The 21419-nt window shown below is 40.7% G+C and overlaps 1 protein-coding gene across 1 annotated transcript; it reads right to left on the bottom strand.

The window, feature by feature from the left end:
* Positions 1-497: 497 nt before the first annotated feature.
* LOC105257566 (platelet glycoprotein V) lies at positions 498-19504 on the bottom strand. The gene is made up of 2 exons (XM_025414442.1): positions 18407-19504; positions 498-3368 (listed from the first exon to the last, which is right to left on the bottom strand). Exon 2 carries the CDS (start codon positions 3334-3336, stop codon positions 1411-1413), a length of 1926 nt encoding a protein of 641 aa, XP_025270227.1. The 5' UTR covers positions 3337-3368; positions 18407-19504; the 3' UTR covers positions 498-1410.
* Between the last annotated feature and the right edge of the window lie 1915 nt (positions 19505-21419).

Genomic DNA, 21419 nt, shown 5'->3' with positions numbered 1-21419 from the left:
AATATATTAGAATCATTTAATTAAATATAAATATTTCCGGCTCAAGAGTTTTATACATATCAAGATCCGATATCCGTTGTCTTATTATTCAAACCATAAATAATTAATATAAATTTACAAATAATTAAGTAATCGAGCAGAAATATTTGGATCCAGATACTCGAATAGTTGGATTCTAAAATGGAACGCTATATTTATGAAGTCTTATAACGCGGTAGTCGGCAATATAATTTAGTTGCAAACCTCGAGCCGGAAAAGCTTCTCAGCCTGGAACGGACTTTTTACAAAGAGTATTAATCTCTAGGTAGCTAGTAATCTCTAAGAGGACCTTTAATCGACTAACACGCGACGCAGCTTTAATTTGATTTGTCACTACGTTTAAACGAGAATCCGACGCGAAATGAACGCTCGCCTGGCAAAATCGGGCCACTGCATTCGCACTGAGCCAGCGGATTTCAACTCGCAATTCTCGAAAATAAATACGGGTCCTCGTTCTCGTCTCTGCTTCTTTCTCTTCACGGTCCACGGTTCTAACATAACGTACTCTCTTACGTTCCCGCACAATTTACATTCCAAGTCGGATTGTGTTCCCTCAGTGAGAATGCATCCTGGCTCTTTCTCTCGTTCTCTCTCGCTCTCTCACTCTTTTCCTTTCTCTCCCTCCCTCTCTTTCTCTAGCAGCGACGCAACTATCTCGGAAGACATTTCATTTTCACTCATCCACGGTTGCTTCTGTTTGTCCTAGGGGTATAATTTCAGCGGACGCGCCGCAACCAGTCTCGGTTTCTTACGGACAAAACACGGCACATTCGCGCTCGAGTAACAGAATTTCAGGATAATCCGCTTTCCCGACGGCGATGGGATATCGATCATTTTCAAGCGCCAAGTGGAAAGTAATGTCCACCTGCATCGACGCCACCCTCGCGTCTTACCGCGGTATAAAATTGTTCGGAGCAGCGGTGGAACGTCGTTCCCTCCTTCTCTCCTTTCTCTCCCTTATTCTCTCTTTTTCCTCTCGTGCTGATCGAACGAACATTACTATTGCTCAAACGTTTAACCGTGTATACAACTTGCAGCTTGCTGGTCCTCGTATGCGATGAGACGTAGCGTGTACAACACCGAAGCGAACGTTTCAAAGCGATGTCGTAAGTTGCGTAAATTTAACGACCGTGAAGCTCGGATAGTGTAAATCTTTCTTCCGCGCCATTCCAGCAATATACTCGCAGTCCTCTCATCACATACGCAGGGCGACGCTCGAGCGATCAAGACGTCGGACGTCGTCGAGGCAGTAATCCCGAGATATTTTGGACCGTTAAAAGCCCGCGATAAGGAGTTGGTGGCGCATCCGGCTCGCCTTAACGACTAGACTATCCCCGAATTACAGCTACAGCTGGACCCACAGCGTCCCCCTCACACAAAGACAACGTGCGGCTTCTCGGAAAGCGGGGGCGGCGGTGGCGGCGGCGGCGACTGATGTGCCGGCTCGTAATCGTAATCGTACTCGTAATCGTAGCCATAGTCCAGTCGCCGCAGAGCGTTCGATCTGGTGGAAGGACTGCGCGCGCGATAAAGCGATAGCACTTCCGGTGGCTCGTCCCGCAGATCGGTCACGTCCGCCACCGCGTACACCCCTTCCTCCATCGGCCGCTTCCCGAAGGACGAAGGATCGACGACGTCGCGATGCCCGGGCCGGGCGTACCGCGGCGTCTCGTAGATGTTCGTGTCCTGCGACTGCGGGCTACATTCGGTCGCCGACGCGGCCACCGCCGTCTTGCCACGCGGCGAATCGTACGACATGTCGTCGTTGTTCCTGGCCAACAAGCGGCGACTGTACGACTCGGCGTTCTTGTCCAACCCGTTGTCGCTTCTACCCACGTAGACCAGGAACTCGGGACGGTTCGGCGCGGCGTACGCCAGCGACGAGCGTCTCTTCCTCTTGGCCCGGGTGAGATGAGCGATCAAGGCGAGCACGGTCGCGGCAGCCGCCAGACAACCGGCGGCCGACAATGACAGATACAATGGACTCAAGCGACACCGTAGGGAGCCCTCGGGTAGAGCGATCAGCGTCTTGCCGGCGAATTCCTCATCGCTGCAGACGATGTCGTGGGTGTCCAGTTCGAGCTGCGTCTCGTTGCGCCGCTCCTCGGCGCGAATCACATTCCACAGCCAGTGGACCGAGCAGTTGCACACGAGAGGATTGCCGCCGACACGCAGGTGCGACAGACCGTCGACCGGAAATTGCGTTGGTTGCAATGTCGCCAGGCTGCATCGACGTAACGAGACCCATCTGAGGTATCGAGCCCCGTATAAGACACGCACTGGTAGTTCCTTCAATTCTCGATTGCCGTCCATCGAGATGCGCTCGAGATTCACGTTATCGGCGAACGCTCGCGCGTTCACGCTCGCGATCATGCAGTCGTTCAGTTCCAAGTTCCTCAACTCGAAGAGATTGCGAAAGGCCACGGCCTCTAAAGACCCGAGAGGATTCGTGCTTAAAACGAGGCTCGTCAGAACGCTCAGTCTGGCCAAGGCGGCCGTAGGCACAGACGTTAGATTGTTCCCGGATAAATCTAGATACAAGAGATCCGGCAGACGATCGAAGGCGACGTCGGCGATGCCTCGAATAACGTTGTTCGATAAATTTAGAGAGATCAGCGATGATAATGACGGCAAGGAGTCTCGATCGAGTTCCAATATTAAATTGTACGACATATCTATTCGTTCCAAACTTGGCGCTAGCACCAGATTATTCGTCGGTATTTCCAATAGCGAATTTTCGCTTAGGATCAATGTTCGTATCTTATGCAGATTCGTCAGCAGGTCGTCAGGCAGACTCGTAATCGAATTGTCGCTCAGATTCAACACTTCCAGCTCGCTGGTGTACTTGAACGCCTGCTCATCCATGTGCGAGATGTTGTTGCCGGCCAAATTTAATTCCTTCAGGGATGTAAGTCCTCGCAGAGCGTTCTTCGCTAGCGTGTGAATCGCGTTGTTGCTGACGTTTAGCGCAAGCAAGTTTTGTTGCAGACCGAAATTCTCCTGGCCCAATGTGTGGATGAGATTCGAGCTGAGATCGAGGCTCTCGAGATTCCCGTAGAAACCGAAGCTGAGATGCACGCTGGTAACGCGATTCTTGGAGAGATCCAAGTGATGAATCTCCGGGTTCAATTGGATCGGCACGACCTCGAGATCGGCGTACGCGCAAGAGGTGCGTAGACTTTCGTCGTCGCACCGACATCGCGCCGGACAGATGCCACTAGCCACAGTTGTCATCACGGCGACCATCGCTATCGCGATCGGCAGCGTCGACGGCGACGACGGTCCACGTGATGCCATTCCATATGAGCTTCTTCCGGACTGGAACTACCCTGCACAATAAAATAACAAAATTAATCATTATTATTACATTAATTATCCGTGAATATAGTGCCAATAATATATATAGTATTAAAAATATGGGACCAAATACGTGATAATTATAGAAATCAAGAGCGTCACTTGCAAGACAAAACTATCACGAAGATAAATTTTTGAAGAGTTTAAATTAAATAAATAATAGGAGACAATTATTTGTCCGCTTAAACCTTACATTCTCGATAATTTTTAATCATTTTTAATTTGAAAACATATTAATATAAAAAGATGTACATGTAACATTTTATAATAAAAAGAATTTTATAGTTGAAAAAGATAAGATTAACTTGAAATTTGTCAAATAATTTTTTGTTTTTTGATTCAAACAAAATACGATTACATCACAAGAGCTGCTTTATTAATCGTTGCAACATAAATCCGTCTGAATATTACGTGATTTATTTATTATACATATACTCATATGTTATGAAATCACACGCGTCTCGAAGTGCGATAGAAAATTATTATTGCTCGGTTCCAATTATCTCTTTAATGACCGACAGTTTAATGATATTAACAGCATGTTAATTCAACATTTCAAAATATCAGAAATATTCTTCAACAAAGTGATATAGTACTATCATTACAATTAATTAGGTCACATGATAATGTGAAATGATAATTACTTGACACATGTAACATTTTTAAAAAAGCATAAATATAAAACAGAAGATATATTGAAACATTGATACAGTTTCACTCGCGGTTTCAATCAATTAGAAAATATGTATTGCATCCTATTGTATCGTATTTGCCACGCAAAGGCACGAAAACATATTCTTCGCGTTTTATACGATATATATATATATATATATATATATATATATATATATATATACATATAACGTGCGTGATTATACGACCAATATTTCTACACTATGCAGCTGCAGTTTCAAATAAAATCCTCCGTTAGCTGAAAGACCTTTGAGAGCTGGATAACTCGCGAAAGCGTAACTACCTTTTACGTTCACCGGTTTGCTACACAAGCTCGATGCAAGTTTATTTACGGACACCTGCACATTCATTCGTGTTCAGATTTCGCGCTGCTTGCATCTCCTCCCGGGATATGTACGACATGGCGCAGTTTGTATGTCAACTTTTTTAATGCCTATGGAGGGTAAATAACGCCACCCACTCATGACAAAAAGAGAAATGACAAACCGGCTTCGAAAGAGAAGTGGATATTAATTTTGCGTCTCTGCTTCGGCTAAATTTACTGCGCCCGGTTAATTAAATCGTGAAGAATTTCATCTGACGACTTTTTAGCGTCTCTTGATGTGCGATACAATCTGTTTTTGATTCGGAGCGATTAAATTAATTAGTACAAACCAGTACAAATTGTTTCTAGAAATATGTTCATATATATATATATATATATATATATATATATATATATATATATATGAAAATTTTTTTATAAGAAATAATTAATGTGGCACTAATTAAAGAGAAAAGATCGTGCATAAATTCATATTCAAATAGTGAAACTCAAGATAATATATTGGAAAATACTAAAACATCTTTCAATAATAAATCGTCTTACAGATATATTAGGAATAATATTTATTTACTTGACAGGTTTCACAAATTTCTTATAAACCTTTTAATTTTTTTATAAATTTTATCACACGTATATGTATATATATATATATATATATATATATATATATATATATCGCTCGAAAATACTCAAGTATATTACAGAAAAATATCGCAATGTTACATTTATATCTAGAGCTTTACTTTCCTTAAAAAGAAAAACTCGTAGAAGCTATAAATCAACTTTATTATATTTTTACTATATTTTAACAATATTTTTTCACATCACTTTAGCAGCGTATTTCTTTTACAGTATCTTTAGACGAGGAAATATAATGGAATCACCCTACAGAGCCTTCAAAGAAAGTTGGAGGAAACAAGAAAACGATACGTTTGCCAACGCGGCGCGTCTATTTCTTAGAGCATGGTGCATCCTTCCTTGGTAAATTTATCCGTAAAACAAGCAATTCGACGAGTTGCTGTTCGTATTTCACGTGAAAGCACAACGTACTTGGTCTATTGCGATAGAATTAAGACTTGGGAAATTTACTAGGCGACAAGATAAACAATGCTCGAGCCATTAATATTTCGTTCAAACTCTCGTAAAAGACATTGTGTTTCCGTTTCGAGAAAATCCTCGTTTCGAAAATTTATATTTTTAATAAAAGTAAAAAAGACGATAAATGCACACAAGTAACCTTTTTCATCTTTCTGCAACATAACTAATTCATGCAATTAAGCGCGAAATATTTGTAGATAAATCAATGATAGTTAAACATTTAAAACATTTTTTACAACAATCTTTAAAATAATCGTTATTTTATTTTTAAGCGCCATTGTAATATTCTTGAGAAAAACGAGAAATTTAATGCATTTGTAATCGACTTTGAAATCCTGGTTTAATATACGCATAGCTCGGACTCGCGATTGAAAATCGATACTAGATTAGCCCGTCAAATTAACCGCGATTGCCTCATATAATGAGCCTTGTAATCGAACACAAAAGCACCTTGTACGCGGAAAACATGTTTCCCCGAGAGATAGGTTGAAAACATTACGTTACAATGCAATCGTTGCATTTTACCCTGTGCCAAAACGCATAATCGAAACGCAAACGTATCAAGCGGATAGATATTACGCACTGCGCCAACGATAATTTCAATTCTATATGGCAAGATATCTCTGCCAAGTTTTCTCCTCGATATGTCCAGAAATTCCCCAATATCCTCGTTTCGGTAAGTGCTGCCTGTGCCAGTAATTTTTCACGTCTCTTTTTCTGCGCTCTGCCGGGGAATAACAAATGGCGCTGATCTCACTGTCATGTATAATGCACAGATTTACAGCATCCCGCTATCTGACACAGCTATATGTCCAAAGCCGCCGCCCTCGCTACTCCCTCTCAGAGCCGCGCCATCGCAAAAAAAAAAAAAAAATGTGCCGCGGACGTTAACATCCGCGGCAAGTAATATCCCGTATGGCACCGCGCGTCATTTTCTCCGGGAAATCGGGCGCCCCCTCTCTTTTTTTCCTACCCCCTAACGGACGCGTCGTGACGGGGATGTTTTTCGGCTGCTGGAATATCGCCGTGAGGAAGAAAGTTGCGAAGAGGGTGAAACGAGATCGGCACGAGAGGCAGGGGAGAGATGCGGTTGAAGGAAGTTGATTGCGCGGGGAAATTCTAGGAGGATATCTTGCCCCGCGGTAAAAGCTGACATCGCTCTGATAAACAACGCTTGTCTACGACCGTCGGGATGATAAGAGTAAAGCTCGGGAATTAGCCCAAGTATCGCAACTTGGTATCTAGGTCAGCGGAAAGTTTTTATTTCGCTCTCTGGCAACTCGTTAAGGATTTACATTTACCAGACTAACTACGTATAATCTAGTTTTGTGCATCGCAAGTTTCGTGTAAGCTTCAACGGACGATTAAGTATCCGAACGAGGCTATTCTATTAGTAATGTACTACACAGCGATGGAATATTTAGTGCAATATCAAAGATCAAAGTAATTGTTTCTACAGAGCATCCATCGCCGCAGAATACTCAGCGCGAAGGTGATCTTGTTGCGGTAAAATAGTATCACGTTAGGTCAATTGACTGTATTGCTGCGAAACACAGAGAGAAAAAATAGTGAAAAAAAAAAGAATGAACTGATTACTCGAAGATGTGATTCTTATTTAGAGATCTGTATTCATTGTTTAAAGACTATAAATAATTATAGTTGATGAATTTGTACGAGATAAAATCTTTGCCATGAAGTCTTTTGGATTGATAATAAATTTGTACAATTTCCCCGAGATTGAGCAAATAAATTTAATTATCTTAAATTATTATAATATCTATGCGCGCATACAAACAGTTTATAACGGTTTATTATATCCAGACAATTTTGTAGCGCATGTATCATTATCATTGAGATTTTATTACGCTGTAATTTATACGCGCTACGTGATATTTTCGCACAAAGAATTCATAAATAATATCGTACATAATTTGCCCAATATGTTTACATGTTTATAACGAGCTTGTATTACACGATCGCAGGGTAAGCGGAATTAAAAACGTTACATTACGATATACATTATAGCGAGATATTTCCCATCCGATAAATTATGCCGCGAGCAATTCCCGGTTGAAAAATTAATAGAGACTGAAGCGCGCACAGTTTAATTCTAGATCGTTGAAGAAGCGCCAGGATTCTCAAGATAGCCGAGTTAGATTGCCCCGTTTATCGGCTAAAGGGAACGTAAATAATAAATAAGACGATGCTCCCCCTCGTCGCGACAGTCGACGAAATTTGCCCGGACATGCATAATACATGTGGAAATGGCATCGAGCGTGGCGGCTAGGCCGCCAGTGGCTTCTTGTCTATAATAGAATCTGCGCCGTTTGCCCGATTCTATGGCGCATAAAGCAAAGAAGTCTCGGATAACGTATAACGGGCCGTCGAGTCGTTCAATTTACAGAATCCTCGAGAACTCTCATCTCGTTTCGAGCTCAAAAACTGCGAATTGAAGACGAGCCAAAGTCGTACCAAACTTGGTTAACCACCGAATGAACGCTCCAACTTACGAGTCCAACTCTCTCTCTCTCGAGCGAGCGAGGAACACGAATCACGCGCGAACTATAATTTTAGGATTTACACATATCGTTCTCTAATATGTGTCACGCCGCAAAGATAATGCAATTGGCAAATCATGTAGCGTACGTGAGATAAGACGGAATATATCCTTGTCGAATACAGGTTATTAGTTATCGTAGAGGGAAGGGTCTTACCCCCTTTGAGAAATAATGTTTAAAATCCTATATAAGAAGAGACAAATTAATTTTTATCCGTTCATTATGAAGCTCGTGATGAATTAAACTTGACAAAGTAGGCAAATTAAGTCACACGTTTATCGCAAGATCCGTGGAGAAATTTTTAAATGCGCAACATTTCTCTCCTACATCCCATCCCATTTGAATAAAAAGCGACGACATTGCGGGACTGCGTATAATTAATTTCGTTTTGCACCAAACGGGACGACACTGTGCACAACAGCGAGGACAACAGCGGTAGGAGTTATCTGACGTTATAAATATTCGAGAACGGTAATTAAAAGCGTGCCCTGAGGGTACAGTAGGAGATCAAACGTCGTTAATATCGTCGACGTTAATTCTACGCGCGTTGGTATCCCGGAATTAAACTAAGCTACGTTCTAAACGAATCGCACGAATCGCTGCATTGAAATGCTAATTCAATTAATACTTCGGGGTTAAAAACTTGGCGGCACCACACGTGCGGGCGTCGGGCCCGAAACGAGACTAATTGGATTAGCATATTAATGCGCGAAATCGGAAAATTCGTTAAGCCAAAAGTTTGCTCTAGCCTAGCCGAGTCTCTCGCCTCGGCCTTAATGAATAGCCCTCTACCTCGGGGCGCACGATGCAGTTGCCGTATAAATTAACCGGCGAACAGCGGGGGCTGGACCCACGTACACACCCCTCCTGTTTAATTTATGCATTTCTTGACCCGTATCAGCGGACTCGGTTTCCTACCTGTTGGTCCGCGCCTGGCCTACCACCTGTTCGAAAGGGATTCTCCTCCTTCCCTGCTTCTTTCTTTCTTTTTCCCTTCTACAAAGAGGGACCAGAAAATGCCTGGGCTTTTACGTTACTTAATAATTGGAATCTTTGGCGCATTTGTTATATTCGGAACTCATTCGAAGAAACGACGCTTACAAATTTAACGCCGTTTAACGATACCGGGAAGGCATTAATTTTTGTTCAACCGCGCACGCCCACCTTTCCCTAATTTAATTCCGAGACAGCTGCACGATCGGATCCGGTTCGTATCGCATCGGAAAGATCGCCAACCTCTTCATAGACGGTAACGGCCACTTAAGACAGCTGGCTGGCTAATCAACGTCGAACCGAATATTCTACGCAAGGGAGGAAGTTTGAATAATCGATGTCGATAGTGCGATGATTAGGAATGGATGTCACGAAATTTAACAATTTACAGATGGAGGATCCATTTAACCGTCTGTAAAATGTTACCTAGATTTCATGGAGAAATTTTCCCTCGCTTGGAAACCGCGCGCTCAGTATTTCCTCCTCTTTTGTAACGAAAAATTATGCAAATTGAAGGAAAGATTCGTTTCTCGCGTGTTCGAGCGGGGGAGTCTTCAGCGAAAGGGTTCGAACAGAGTTATTTCCATAGTACGTAGAGGATTAATGCAGTGGTTACTAGCGTCCGGTTCGTATTCCAGCAAGAGGGATGGCACTCGATCGGTCATCGAGCACGTCGAAACGATTTTAACCCTCCCGGTCTTCTCGGGGCGCGCGGCTGAAGTCCGCGTATCCGCTCGAGTAAAATATTGCTTCACACGGAGGTCGCGGCGACGTAGAAAGGAGAGAGGAAGGAAAACGGGGGCTTTAAAGGGGAAAGAGAAAGAGGACTCACTCGGTTGGGTACAACGAAGCTACGAGGGAAGCGAGTGGGAAAAAGCCCTCTGCAATTGCAATCCGGACAAATATCCGGAGTCGAGATGAACGACGAACAAAGAGAGAGAGACGGAGAGGGAGAAAAGATGAAAGAGAGGGAGAGACAGAGGGAAAGAAAAGGGCGGAGAGAGAAAGGAGGGAGAGAAACAGTGAGAGAGAGAGAGGGGAGAGAGAGGGTGAGATTCTGGTAGCGGAGAAATTGTTCGGGCTACTGCGAAACGAAACGAAACGAAACGCTTCTCCTATATATATGCGGTAGTCGATAAACCGCGCCTGCGTAGCTCAAACACACAGAGGCTACCCTCCGTCGTAGCACGACGACGGCTTTAGAGGGCACGCATACCTCCGCTCGACGTTCTCGTGGACGCGCGCGAGCGCAGGGGTGTGGATTAAAGATATTAAAGATACCCAGAGCCCGTTCCGCCCCGTGGTACTTCCATCTCGGTCATATGTAAACCAACATTTCGAGGTCGCACCGTTTCTTTCTTCCCTCTTTCGTCGTCCTATCTCACTTTCTACGTCTCAAAACACGTTTTCGGCGTCTCTCTCTCTCTCTTTTTCTCCCTCTCTTTCGTTCTTTTCTTCCTTTTTCCTTTTGTCATTTCACCCACGGCGATGTTTCCGCCGCGCTAAAAAAAGATTCGGATTTCTAAAGTTAAATCGCTCGCACGGGTTTCCACTTTCGAGGAGACGCGAGAAATAGAGAGGTCGGGGCTCGGAAACAGTGTCATTAGGATTGCGGCGTGCGCGTGTATCTTGATATTGCATCTACGTTACACCTACATAGATCGTTAGATCTCGACATTATCCGCTTTATCTCGCGCCACTTTCATCGTGCTCGGTTCATCAGTTACACCCCCCCGTTCTCTTGCTCCTTTTTTTAAATAAATATTACGAGCGCCGCGCGGAATGCTCGGTTCGTTAGTTACTGCTACTCCTTCCCTCCTAGAAAAAAAGAGGTAAACGTCGGCTAAATCGCACGGCACGTTAAACGACGCTTCTTCATCGGGTCTTGCGATTGTTCCAAATTTAAAAGAGCGAGGGTTAGTGGGGTTGCGGAAATCGCCCTGACGATATACACCAGCACGACACGTCGTTCCGATTCCGCCATCAAAGATATTGAAATATTCTCAGACTCGGGTCGCACTTACATACACATATATCTCTCGATCGTATCCGCGAACGAATACGTAGTCGCGACCATCGTCCTAGTCGTCGTCGTCGTCGTCGTCTTATTTCAACATTCCTCGCTTTCAGCGATCGCGTTTCTCATAAAATCCCCCCGGGCTTCATAAAAATCGTCTGCCGATAAATCACGAATGAAATTCTACGGACGTGTATAATACACACACGCACACAGTTTATATATGTATGGACGTTGCTCTGATCCGCGAGCGATTTGTTCGGTGCGCACAGCTTTGAGCGAATTACGGTCGACAGAGAGAATTAATCGTTTAAGTCTCTCTTTCTCTTTCGCTCTCTGTCTCTCTCTTTCTCGCTCTCTCGGTGCTGTCAACGCAGTATCTCTATGAATTTCATATCCATGCGTTTCCACATGCAACGGAGATATAAAAATAACTAAACCGCATTCATCTACACGCACATTTTTCAGTCGTGTGACGCCTGATATTGCATATCTCAAACTGGCAAAGAAATCTCTTATCCTCAAATTATCTATAACATATGGAATTATCTATATCAGTAACTATCAGCTTTAAAGAAAAAAAACAGAACTTAATTTTTCAATATTGCGATTAATTAATTAATTGATTTAATATATGTCATTGATTTTTCTCTATTTTACTTTTATTCCTAAAAAATTATACTTGATATCCATATACTTAATAAATTATTCTAAATTTTCGTTTAAAATTTATACACTTTCTGCAAAATTCACATATTAATGATCGGTACTGTATAGTTCAACTTATATTGCGGTTAACATGTAATTAAGGAAAATCCAATACAATTCTTCTCGTGTTTGTGAGGCATGTATGTTTCCTGTAATATTTTTCTAATTATTCCAAGTTTATTAACAAATTTAGAATTTTTCTTCTTAAGGAATGGTCTTATTCTTGTTTTTATCAAGATTAAATTTTTCGAAATAATCAAGCTTAAAAAAATATGAAAAGTCTGTTTAAAATTTACAATAAAATTTTAAATCAGACAAAATTGTGTTAACTACATGTTTGATATCGGAATACTGAATAATTAAAATATTCAATTGACATCTCTTATCAATTTTTAACTAATGAAAGAAAATAAATTGCAAAAAATTGATCTGATAATGTATAAACCATTGAGAGAAAAATGGTTTCTGGACTGGCGTGTCTCTGTTGTATATCTAAATAGAACGAATAATAATAAAACATTATTGTGTGTTGAATAAACCTTCGCCAAAGAGATATCGACACACGACATAGCAAGTCAATCACGAAATCTGTAGATGAGAGTTCGATAGTTCTAATTTACGATACGTGAAATATGAATATCAATGCATTGGATACGTCAACGCCCGGGCTATGTATCCTCGCATTCCGTATTTCGATGGCGCGTAGAAATGTCGGTCAGACATATTAAAATATCCCATCTGTGCTTCTCTGCTGTTCTACAGCGATAACTATCGGTTATTTCCTCCACCTGTCTCTCATCCAGACTCGCTATTTATTTCAATTGCAAAAGTAGTTGAGAATTCGCTCTATTTTGCAAATCAAATCAAATTTTAAAACAACAATTATTAAAATATATTCACTTTCCTCTGCCTCAGTTACTCTTGTAATAATTAAAAATGTTATTATATTTTAATAATATTTTTTGCGAAGCAAGACGTAAGAAAACACAGCGTTTCCAGTAATTCAATAATTTTTTCTCATGTTTTAAAATAAAATATTTGAAATATATGTGTTCAGTGCATATATATTATATACGTTTTAATTTATTCCCGTTCCTGGTACAACCATATTTAACAGCCAAGATAATAACCACGCCTAGCTTCGAAACGAAGAGCATAGTGACGTAGTCAGACTAACAATATTAAGCTTGTTTAGTCGTTCGTTCCAGTACGACGGCCAGCCACTTCCCTTCCTGTCCTTTCTCTGCCACGTTTCCGGTTTTCCAGAGAGTAACGACCTACTCTCGTGCTTACGGCTTTTCCACGCAGGATTATGACGTTACCTGACAAGGAGACACCCAAGATCCAATTATAATTGTGTATCGAGAAGGATAGATTCGTCAAAATAATAATCTTGATGTCATAGCTGCTCGTCATAAATATCACATACTCATCCCCCAGAGTAAATGCGTAGGTTAACATTGTTCAATTACATAATCCGACCCTCGTGGGTCGGTTAACAGGATGATCGATCAAATCCAGGCAATTAGCCCATTTCTTTCTCGCTTCCTGTCTGCTTTCCTGTTTGTCGAAAATGCGGTTCTCTTCCATTCAACGCGGATTTCCTCCTTCTTACAATGGACGACACGTGAAAGGGAAGATTCGATGGCTCAAATGACGGCGCACCTTGAGCCGGCAGCTTGTGGTCACGATGATCCGCAACGATTATTTTTCACGCCTCAGGCCGCAGCTTCTCACGCGGTCTTCTCCCCCTTCGTGAATGATCTTTTCATTATCGTACGCTCGCCTTTTGCAGAACGGACGAGAGAATGCATAGACGCGTACGATTTTGATCAGCAGAGATACCATTAATTATCGGAGCAAATTGCTCCGATTCCTTCATCTCTTCCTTCGATTCCGCCGAGTTAATATTTGCCGTTGTAAGTAATCATATTGACCCTCGGCGAAGTGTGCTTGCTGCGATTCAATTGTTGTGGTTTCACTCAATTATTACGACGGATGGTCCGAAACAAAAGAAATCCTCCTCAAGTGGGCTTCCTGAACCGCGATCTACCACCTAAAGGAGGAAAGGGGGAGCCATAAACAAAGGCGACCGGCAAACAATGCCAGCTACAAGAGCAAACACGACATCCACCTTTCACAGAGCGCCGCGCATAAAACTGAAGTGCAAGGTACAAGTTCACAAGAGAAAAGAGACAGCTCTTCTCTCTCTTCGCTCTCCCCTCCCCCTTCCTCCTGCCCTCCCGGCCTCCTCTTTCCACCGAACTCGGCAAAACTTAAGTCGCGAGGGGGATGTGTAGCTACGGGAAGTAACGGTGCGCAGAGCCACCCTAGCGTTTAGCGTATGTGTACGTTTTATACGGCAAGTTTCGCTATAAATCACCCCGTTTCGCCGGCTAAGTGTGCACGCGGCGAACTACTTCGTAACCAGATAAGTGGTTACCGGAGAATCTGTCGTGTTCTGTAAACGGCAGATTGTAACACACACAATAATATTGGCAATTTATCGATATTAACAAGTAATCCTTTTCACTTTTGTTACGCACATATATAGAAATAACGCGATCAAGCGTCTCGCGTACCACGCGAGATTCAATCTAATTTTCTCGCTCCGAGCTAGAAACTACTACTATTATTACTATTATTATCTCTGACACTTCGCAAGAGATTCGAATGCATTTTGGGTGACATCTAAGCGACGCTGTCCATTGTGCCCCTCTTTCTATTAAATGAGTTAGTTCACCCAAAGGACACCCTTAATCTTCATCTCAAATCTCATTCCATTATCGCTGGAATAATAATTACTTCCCGCGTAATTGTCAGTGTAAAGAGAAAGGATAAGTATTTCATGAAAAATATTGGAATAGTGTCGTATCATCGTTTCAGCAACTTATTATTTACAGCTGATTAAAATTTACTTCTTTTATAAATTACGAGGGAACGATAGAAATTACGATAGAAACGTCAAACTCGGAGAAACTCCGTTTCTTTAGTATCTCATCGACCGGCGCATTAAAATATCGCTCTCTCGCGTTATCGAGACACTCTTCCGCCTGTGAATGACATGCATGAAAAGTAATACAAATTCGATAAGTCGCCACAGGCACTCTACGGGTGAAAATGGAAAGCGCACATCGGGCGAATTTCCCTCGCAATTCCGCGCGCTCTTTGTTGGAACCGGGATGGCTTTTGCATTTCTAATGTTTTTTCGGATAGAAAATCGACACACACGTCGCGAGCTCGTCGAGGGCCGCGTTGGGAAGGACGGACTTTAAAGAAGCGATGAAACAGCTGCAGCCACCTCGAAGGAACGGTTTGATGTAGGGATAAAGCGGTTAGCCGGCAAACTCCCTGCCTCTTTCTCGCTGCCAAAACGGTGGGAGATGGGTATCTCTGAAAATAGGATTGGTGCTCGGCACGCATTGTGCCGAGAGGACAGTGTCTCTCCATCTCCGTCTATGCTACCGCTCCTTCTATCTCGTCTTATATTTATAGCTTTCGCCTTTTCCACCGTCGTTCGCGCGCTTAATTCGACCGCTTCGTAGAATACGCTTTTCTTCTGGGAGCTGGAAGGAAAGTAATCCGACGAGTATGCACGAACCTGGCATGTGCACCAGGAGCGCCAGGTGTGTCCTGATTTATCACGACTGCTGGAAGTTGACTGGAGGACGAGCGGGAGGACGACGGGTGTTGCAGGACTGGCGCGCTGGATCTCTATCCGATCAGCTTATTAAAATTTCTGACGGTGCATCCCGATGCAACGTATCCGACAGCGATGTCGATTGTATAATGTATACATGCGCGTAGTTTCCATGTCGAGTTTTTTACGGCTTCGTTTATTAAACTCTCTCAATCCATCTCTTTTTCTCTCTTTCTCTCTACTTTTTTTCTCTTGGAGATATTCGTGTAGGCGTGACGCACGAATAGATTGACGAACATGTTGTACGAACGAGCTCGACGGAAAGCACGGCAAGCCGAGCGCTCTTCTCTCGGCGAGACGATGTAAATATCTATAATTCCCGCGTCATTCACGCCGCGTAAGCTTTATGGACCGCTTTATTATTGGAGAGTGGCTCTCTCGCCTCTTGCGCGTTTATTGTACGCTGGAAAAGCTTGAAACGGGGAGTAGGAGAAATGTCCAAGGGAGAGAATGTACGTGCGTAAAGGTTTAATATCTTTCCTGCATATCAGAATTTACGATTGGATTTGACATAAGCCCCGCGTAGCGAGTAAGCAAGATTTACAGTATACTTAATGACTCGCATGCTAGCAAGCGCGCACACACGATTCTGGATCGGCATGCTCGCTGTTTTTGTGAGGCTGCGCGTCTAACACGGTTCAGATGTTCCCACGCTAGGCAAGCAGGTGTTGTGGTGAAACCGACGATTAATTATCCGCATCCCATTTAATAGTACGGACGGGTCGATTAATCACGGTACGGCGACTGTTATAACCAATAAAAAGTTTCGTATGCGATCCCGGGAATGCGATCCGAAACCTTTAAATTGATTTTTGATCGATTATTGCTCTGGTATTCAGAGAAAATATTCAAAATAGAATCAGCTCGTGTCAGAATGCTTTTTATATTCGATTTGTACTATTCTAGTTTAGTAAATAAATTTGTTTTCGTACTAATAAAAGTGAAAAAAATAAAGATTCTCTCTTCTTTTTTTCTCTCTTTCTTTCTCTCTTAATTCTATGTTTGATATATTTTTAAACAATCGAATAATCTCCATATATTGTTTATTTGTATACTTTGATAATATTTTCTCTCAATAAAATTGCTACAGTATTTAAAATCCGAAGAAAATTATTTTATGAATATATTCATCATATATATATTTATAACGTATACAATTTATGTAGCCTAAAATATCAATTGCTTGAATATTGTATAGATATTTTGAGAAAAATCATAAATTATGCAATAGCGATGTATTTTTATAACTACCATAAATTCGTTAAAATTCAATATACATTCCAAGTTTTTTCTCAATAATATGTACATTATGTTATAAATATTGAGGGAGAAAGATAGAAATATTATAATTTAATCAAGTAAAATTCAACAAATTGGATAAAACCAGTATTTTATGCGAATAAGTAATTAACCGCCATATTTTTTCATTTATAAATCCCTAGTCGTTGAACAGCCAGTCAAAAAGAAAAAGTAACTCCCGAAGGAACTGCGTCAAAATTTAATACCATTGAGAAACGTACGTGCTAACGCTTACTTAATACCTACTCCACAATATAAGCCGACGTTATTAAGCTTCGAGAATATTTCGGAACACTTCCCCAGAAAAATAACAACATTCGATGAAATGAGAAGGGTGCATTTCATTACAAACTCGTCCGACAACTGCTCGATCTCATTGGGATTAGGAGTATCGGAGAATTAATTATAAAGGCCAAAGCCATGGACGAGGAAAAAGTACTGTAATATGTTTACTGAGGAAGACGTGGGAGATTTAATTTGTTTAACAACTTTCGGGAAAAAAATGATTCTCAATTACATGCTCGTTATTGACTTTTACGAGTCAGTTTTCGTATCTCACTTAGCAAAAACATTTTTCCTGTTTCAACAATAAATTTAAATATTTATAGCATTCACCTTCCCTCTCTCGTTCTTTCTCATACATACACGAAAAATGCACACATGCATATATGCATTACATATATGTATTATATAATATTATTATCACATAATATCACCTATATTTAGTCATCTTCTTATAAAAAAATCGAAAAAATAAAACATCTTATTATATTTCTATAATTTTAATATGTTAAATAATATTTATTACTTAATCATATATACTATATCTTCTATATCTCTTCTTTCATAATATAAAAATTATACAATAAAATGTATGTTTCTATTCAATTTTAAAGCAATATATAACATATAATACTATGTAATAATAAATACCGATTGAAAATGAAACATTCTGAATTCATAAAGATTAGTAACAATTCAAATTAATCTTGATTTAATATTTTTAATTCAGTTCCATTTTTTTTTTAATCAAGAGTACAAGAATAAAGAAGTCGTAGGAAAACTTAATGAAAAGATTCTTTCTAAAAAAAGCTAAATAGCCTTTCAAGAATAAGAGCACATAATGACCTTAAAGGCCATTCACTTGCAGCTTCTACCGGCACGCTGAACGTTTAATGAAAGATTTATTTTATTGTGTGTTTCGTAAACTTGTGTAACTAGGTAAGCTTTCTTCCGTAAATCAACGCAACGCGAGTCTATAAAAGCATCGTGTAAACACGGGACAATTTAACGCGAGTCGATAAAGCCCTATTTTAAGGGCAACGCGCGCCAAGGAAAATGCATATTTAATCAGTCTACCGGATGCGATATCGTAAAACGGTATATGTACATATATATATACATATATACACATATGTACACATGTGTATGTGCCGGAGTATAACCGGTAAACAGCTGACCCGAGAAAATCCGTGAACCAGGAACGCCGCTTCGGCAAGCATCGAACTTCCAGCTGACTTATCGCACGAAAACGCGTGTGACTCATGGTCGACGTATCGTATCGTATTTTAGGGATAAATTTGAGGAAGGAGCGAGAGGGCGAGTGGGTGGATACTTACACCGAGCGACGCAAAGTGTCAGTGAGTTTCCTCGGACTTGTGCACATCGACCCGATACACCCGAGCGAATTTTTGCCACGCACTCGTCAGATTCACCCCGTGAGACCCCCGCGGTCTGGGGTTCCACCGATGAACTTGTCCAGTGATAGATACCCGCCGATACGATCAGGCGGAACACGCACGTCCCATAGCGCACTCGGCCCGAGCCGAATTAATGAGATTCTCTCGAATCACCGGATCGCCGATACACGTGACTCGCCATGAAGACACCTTGAATTGCCGGGGCTTGTCCAATATATTTCGCTCGTATCCATCAATCCCGAATCGCTTGTCGCGCGTGTTGATCGCGCGCCGAGTGCGTGTTGACGGACAAACCGCGAGTGAAACAGTTGAGGAAGCGGCTTTTGCGAGCAAAGAGAATGCTTATGAGAGTAGGGACGATAGAAGATAGATGATGAGAGGCGAGGAGAGAAGTCAGAGAGAGAGAAAGACGGGAGGAAGCTTGTAAAGAAAGGGAGAAAAGAGAGGAAGGGGTGGAGAAAGAAAGAGAAGATAGGAGAAAGAGAGAGAGAGAGAAAGAGAAAGAGAGGAAAAACGAAAGAACCGCGGATCGCTCCCGGAGATTTCGAACTGCACTGCAAACGGGGACCACAGTCCTTACTGAGCCGGAGTTTGACTACGTACTCGCGGCTGCGAGACTTTGGGGTCTGCGCAGTCGGTCACTCACCACCACCATCGCCACCATTTCCACCACCCTAAACCTCCACCATGGTTCTTCTCGACGCCAACCCTACCTGCCTGCTCCGCCCGGCAGCGCCCTAACTTCGCCGCATGGAGAAAGCCTCGAGTCACGCGTGAGTCGTGATTCTTATTCATATTCGCGCGAAATTGCATCGGACCGGGCGGGTCTCTCCGAGGATTATTTCGCGGATTACGCGGGCGATCGCGGGGGTAGCGAGGAATGGAGAAGGCCGAATGGAGAGGGTCGCCGGTATCGGCTTTAGCGTAATAGGAATCGTAATTACCTCTCTCTTACGACGAGTATTTGGCTGGGAATGTTTGCCGCTATCGGACGGCATAATATTGCGAGGATATAAATGCCGACGTCGTTGTCGTAAGCGACGCACGTAAGGGAGGCGTTAGCGAAAAGCTCGTAATCGTACCTGGCCGTAAATTAATTAAAAATGGTCGGTTATGTGTCCCGCCCGCGTTCTCGCATCTCGTAATTAATTACGTTGTTTAATTAATTAAGCATACGAATACGAGCGCAAACGTCGCGGATGCAGCTTATGCGCGATCGTCGCCAAATAATAATTAAAACTTACGGTGCCTAGAATCGGTTTAGAAATTCGTTTTACTTTTTACCACTAAAGCTGTAATTTTTAATTATTATGCTTGGCAGTAAAATTATAACTGTGTTTTCGCAGCTCGTAGTATATATAACTTTTAATCTAGACAACGCGATGTGATAATGATCGCATTAATTATGATATGATAATACTGCCTCAATCATGCATATATTAAATCTGATAAAAATGTATAAAGGAGCAAAAGAGTCAAAAAATTGAGTTACACATATAAAATGTATATATTATATATATGATAATAAATAAATATTTAAAGGCTCTCTTATATCGAATGAAAATATGCATGAGGTGTTTTTCTGTATTCCTCTATTTTTTATCTTTTGCTTCTGTATGTTACATAACGTATATGTAGCTTATTATAACGTAACATTATTTTTATAATTATAATTTAATAACATTTTTGTATTTTTTTATATAATAAATTGAACTTATCCATTTACGATTAAATAATATATTAAACAAAAGTTGTATGTATAGCGATGCCATTAGAATTCTCGATAGTTGATTTTTAAAAGAATATTCGCTTCTTTCTTATATTATATAACAGTTCTGTAATTATTGCTTCGTAGAAATAAATGACATGTATAAAACTTTGATATTACTGCTAAAGGAAATGTCTGTATCAAGTTCACGGCTAAAAAAGTTTCCGTCGGGAAACAAGAAAAATCTTATCCGAAGTCTCACGCTGGCTAAAGTTCGTTGCTCTGTACATGTTCCCGCACATTCTACGGCACATTGGAGCTTTGCCAAAGTCATTCTCACATAATTTCGCGAGAATATAAGACTCGAAAAATAGATGAAACTTATATAGATGATATATATATATATATCTGTAGAAAGATTATCACGAGTATTGCGTCACAAATATTTAAGACACTTGCCTCAAATGTCTTCAATTCATAATATTTCATTTTCGTTTTCATCTACGTTAACGTGAATAACTAGACAATATTTAATAAAAAGCAGTAGCTTGTTTAAACAAATAATGATAAAAAATATTACAGCTTTTGGATTAATTGCTAAATATTTTTTATACGCTGATTAAAAATTATTATTTTCTAATAATTATTTTAAATATTTATCTCCAAAGCATTGATGTACACATATCCAGTTTTACGCAAAATTGTTTACAGATTCATCGAACAATTCAAATGGCATCTCATCGCCATCTATTGTACATCTTTATAACAATTTAGCATCAGTTTTAATAAAATAAATCGATCGATAAAAATTTTTATTGTTGCATGTATACAAAATATTTATTATTATATTACTTCAGCATTATTATGCTTTATTTATTATACATTTAAAAAAAAAACTTCACAAAATTATTTCAATTTCTGATATTTGATTTCAGATATTTGATCAGAAATGTACATATTAAATTATTATCTTTTTACAATTTTTTTATTAACACGCTAAGCGGCAAATAATTCAGTAAATATGTTGAAACGTCTTATTATCTATGCATATATATATCAATCATACTAAATAGTTATTTCGCATAAATAAATATTTAATAAAATAACAAATAGTGCAATATATTTTATAATTTATTACTTATGCAAATAGTTGATAAATATGTGCATACGTAAAAAAGTAAAAAAGTATCTGTTTAAAAAGAATATAAGTTTTATAATTATATG

This window comes from Camponotus floridanus, unplaced genomic scaffold (assembly GCF_003227725.1).
Source record: "Camponotus floridanus strain SB8 unplaced genomic scaffold, Cflo_v7.5 scaffold80, whole genome shotgun sequence".
Classification (NCBI taxonomy): domain Eukaryota; kingdom Metazoa; phylum Arthropoda; class Insecta; order Hymenoptera; family Formicidae; genus Camponotus; species Camponotus floridanus.
Note: the sequence above shows the minus strand (reverse complement) of the source record. Positions and strands in the feature narration are given on the sequence as shown.

Excerpts from the sequence above, each read along its gene's own strand:
- LOC105257566 (XM_025414442.1), bottom strand. The coding sequence starts at position 3,336 with ATGGCATCACGTGGACCGTCGTCGCCGTCGACGCTGCCGATCGCGATA.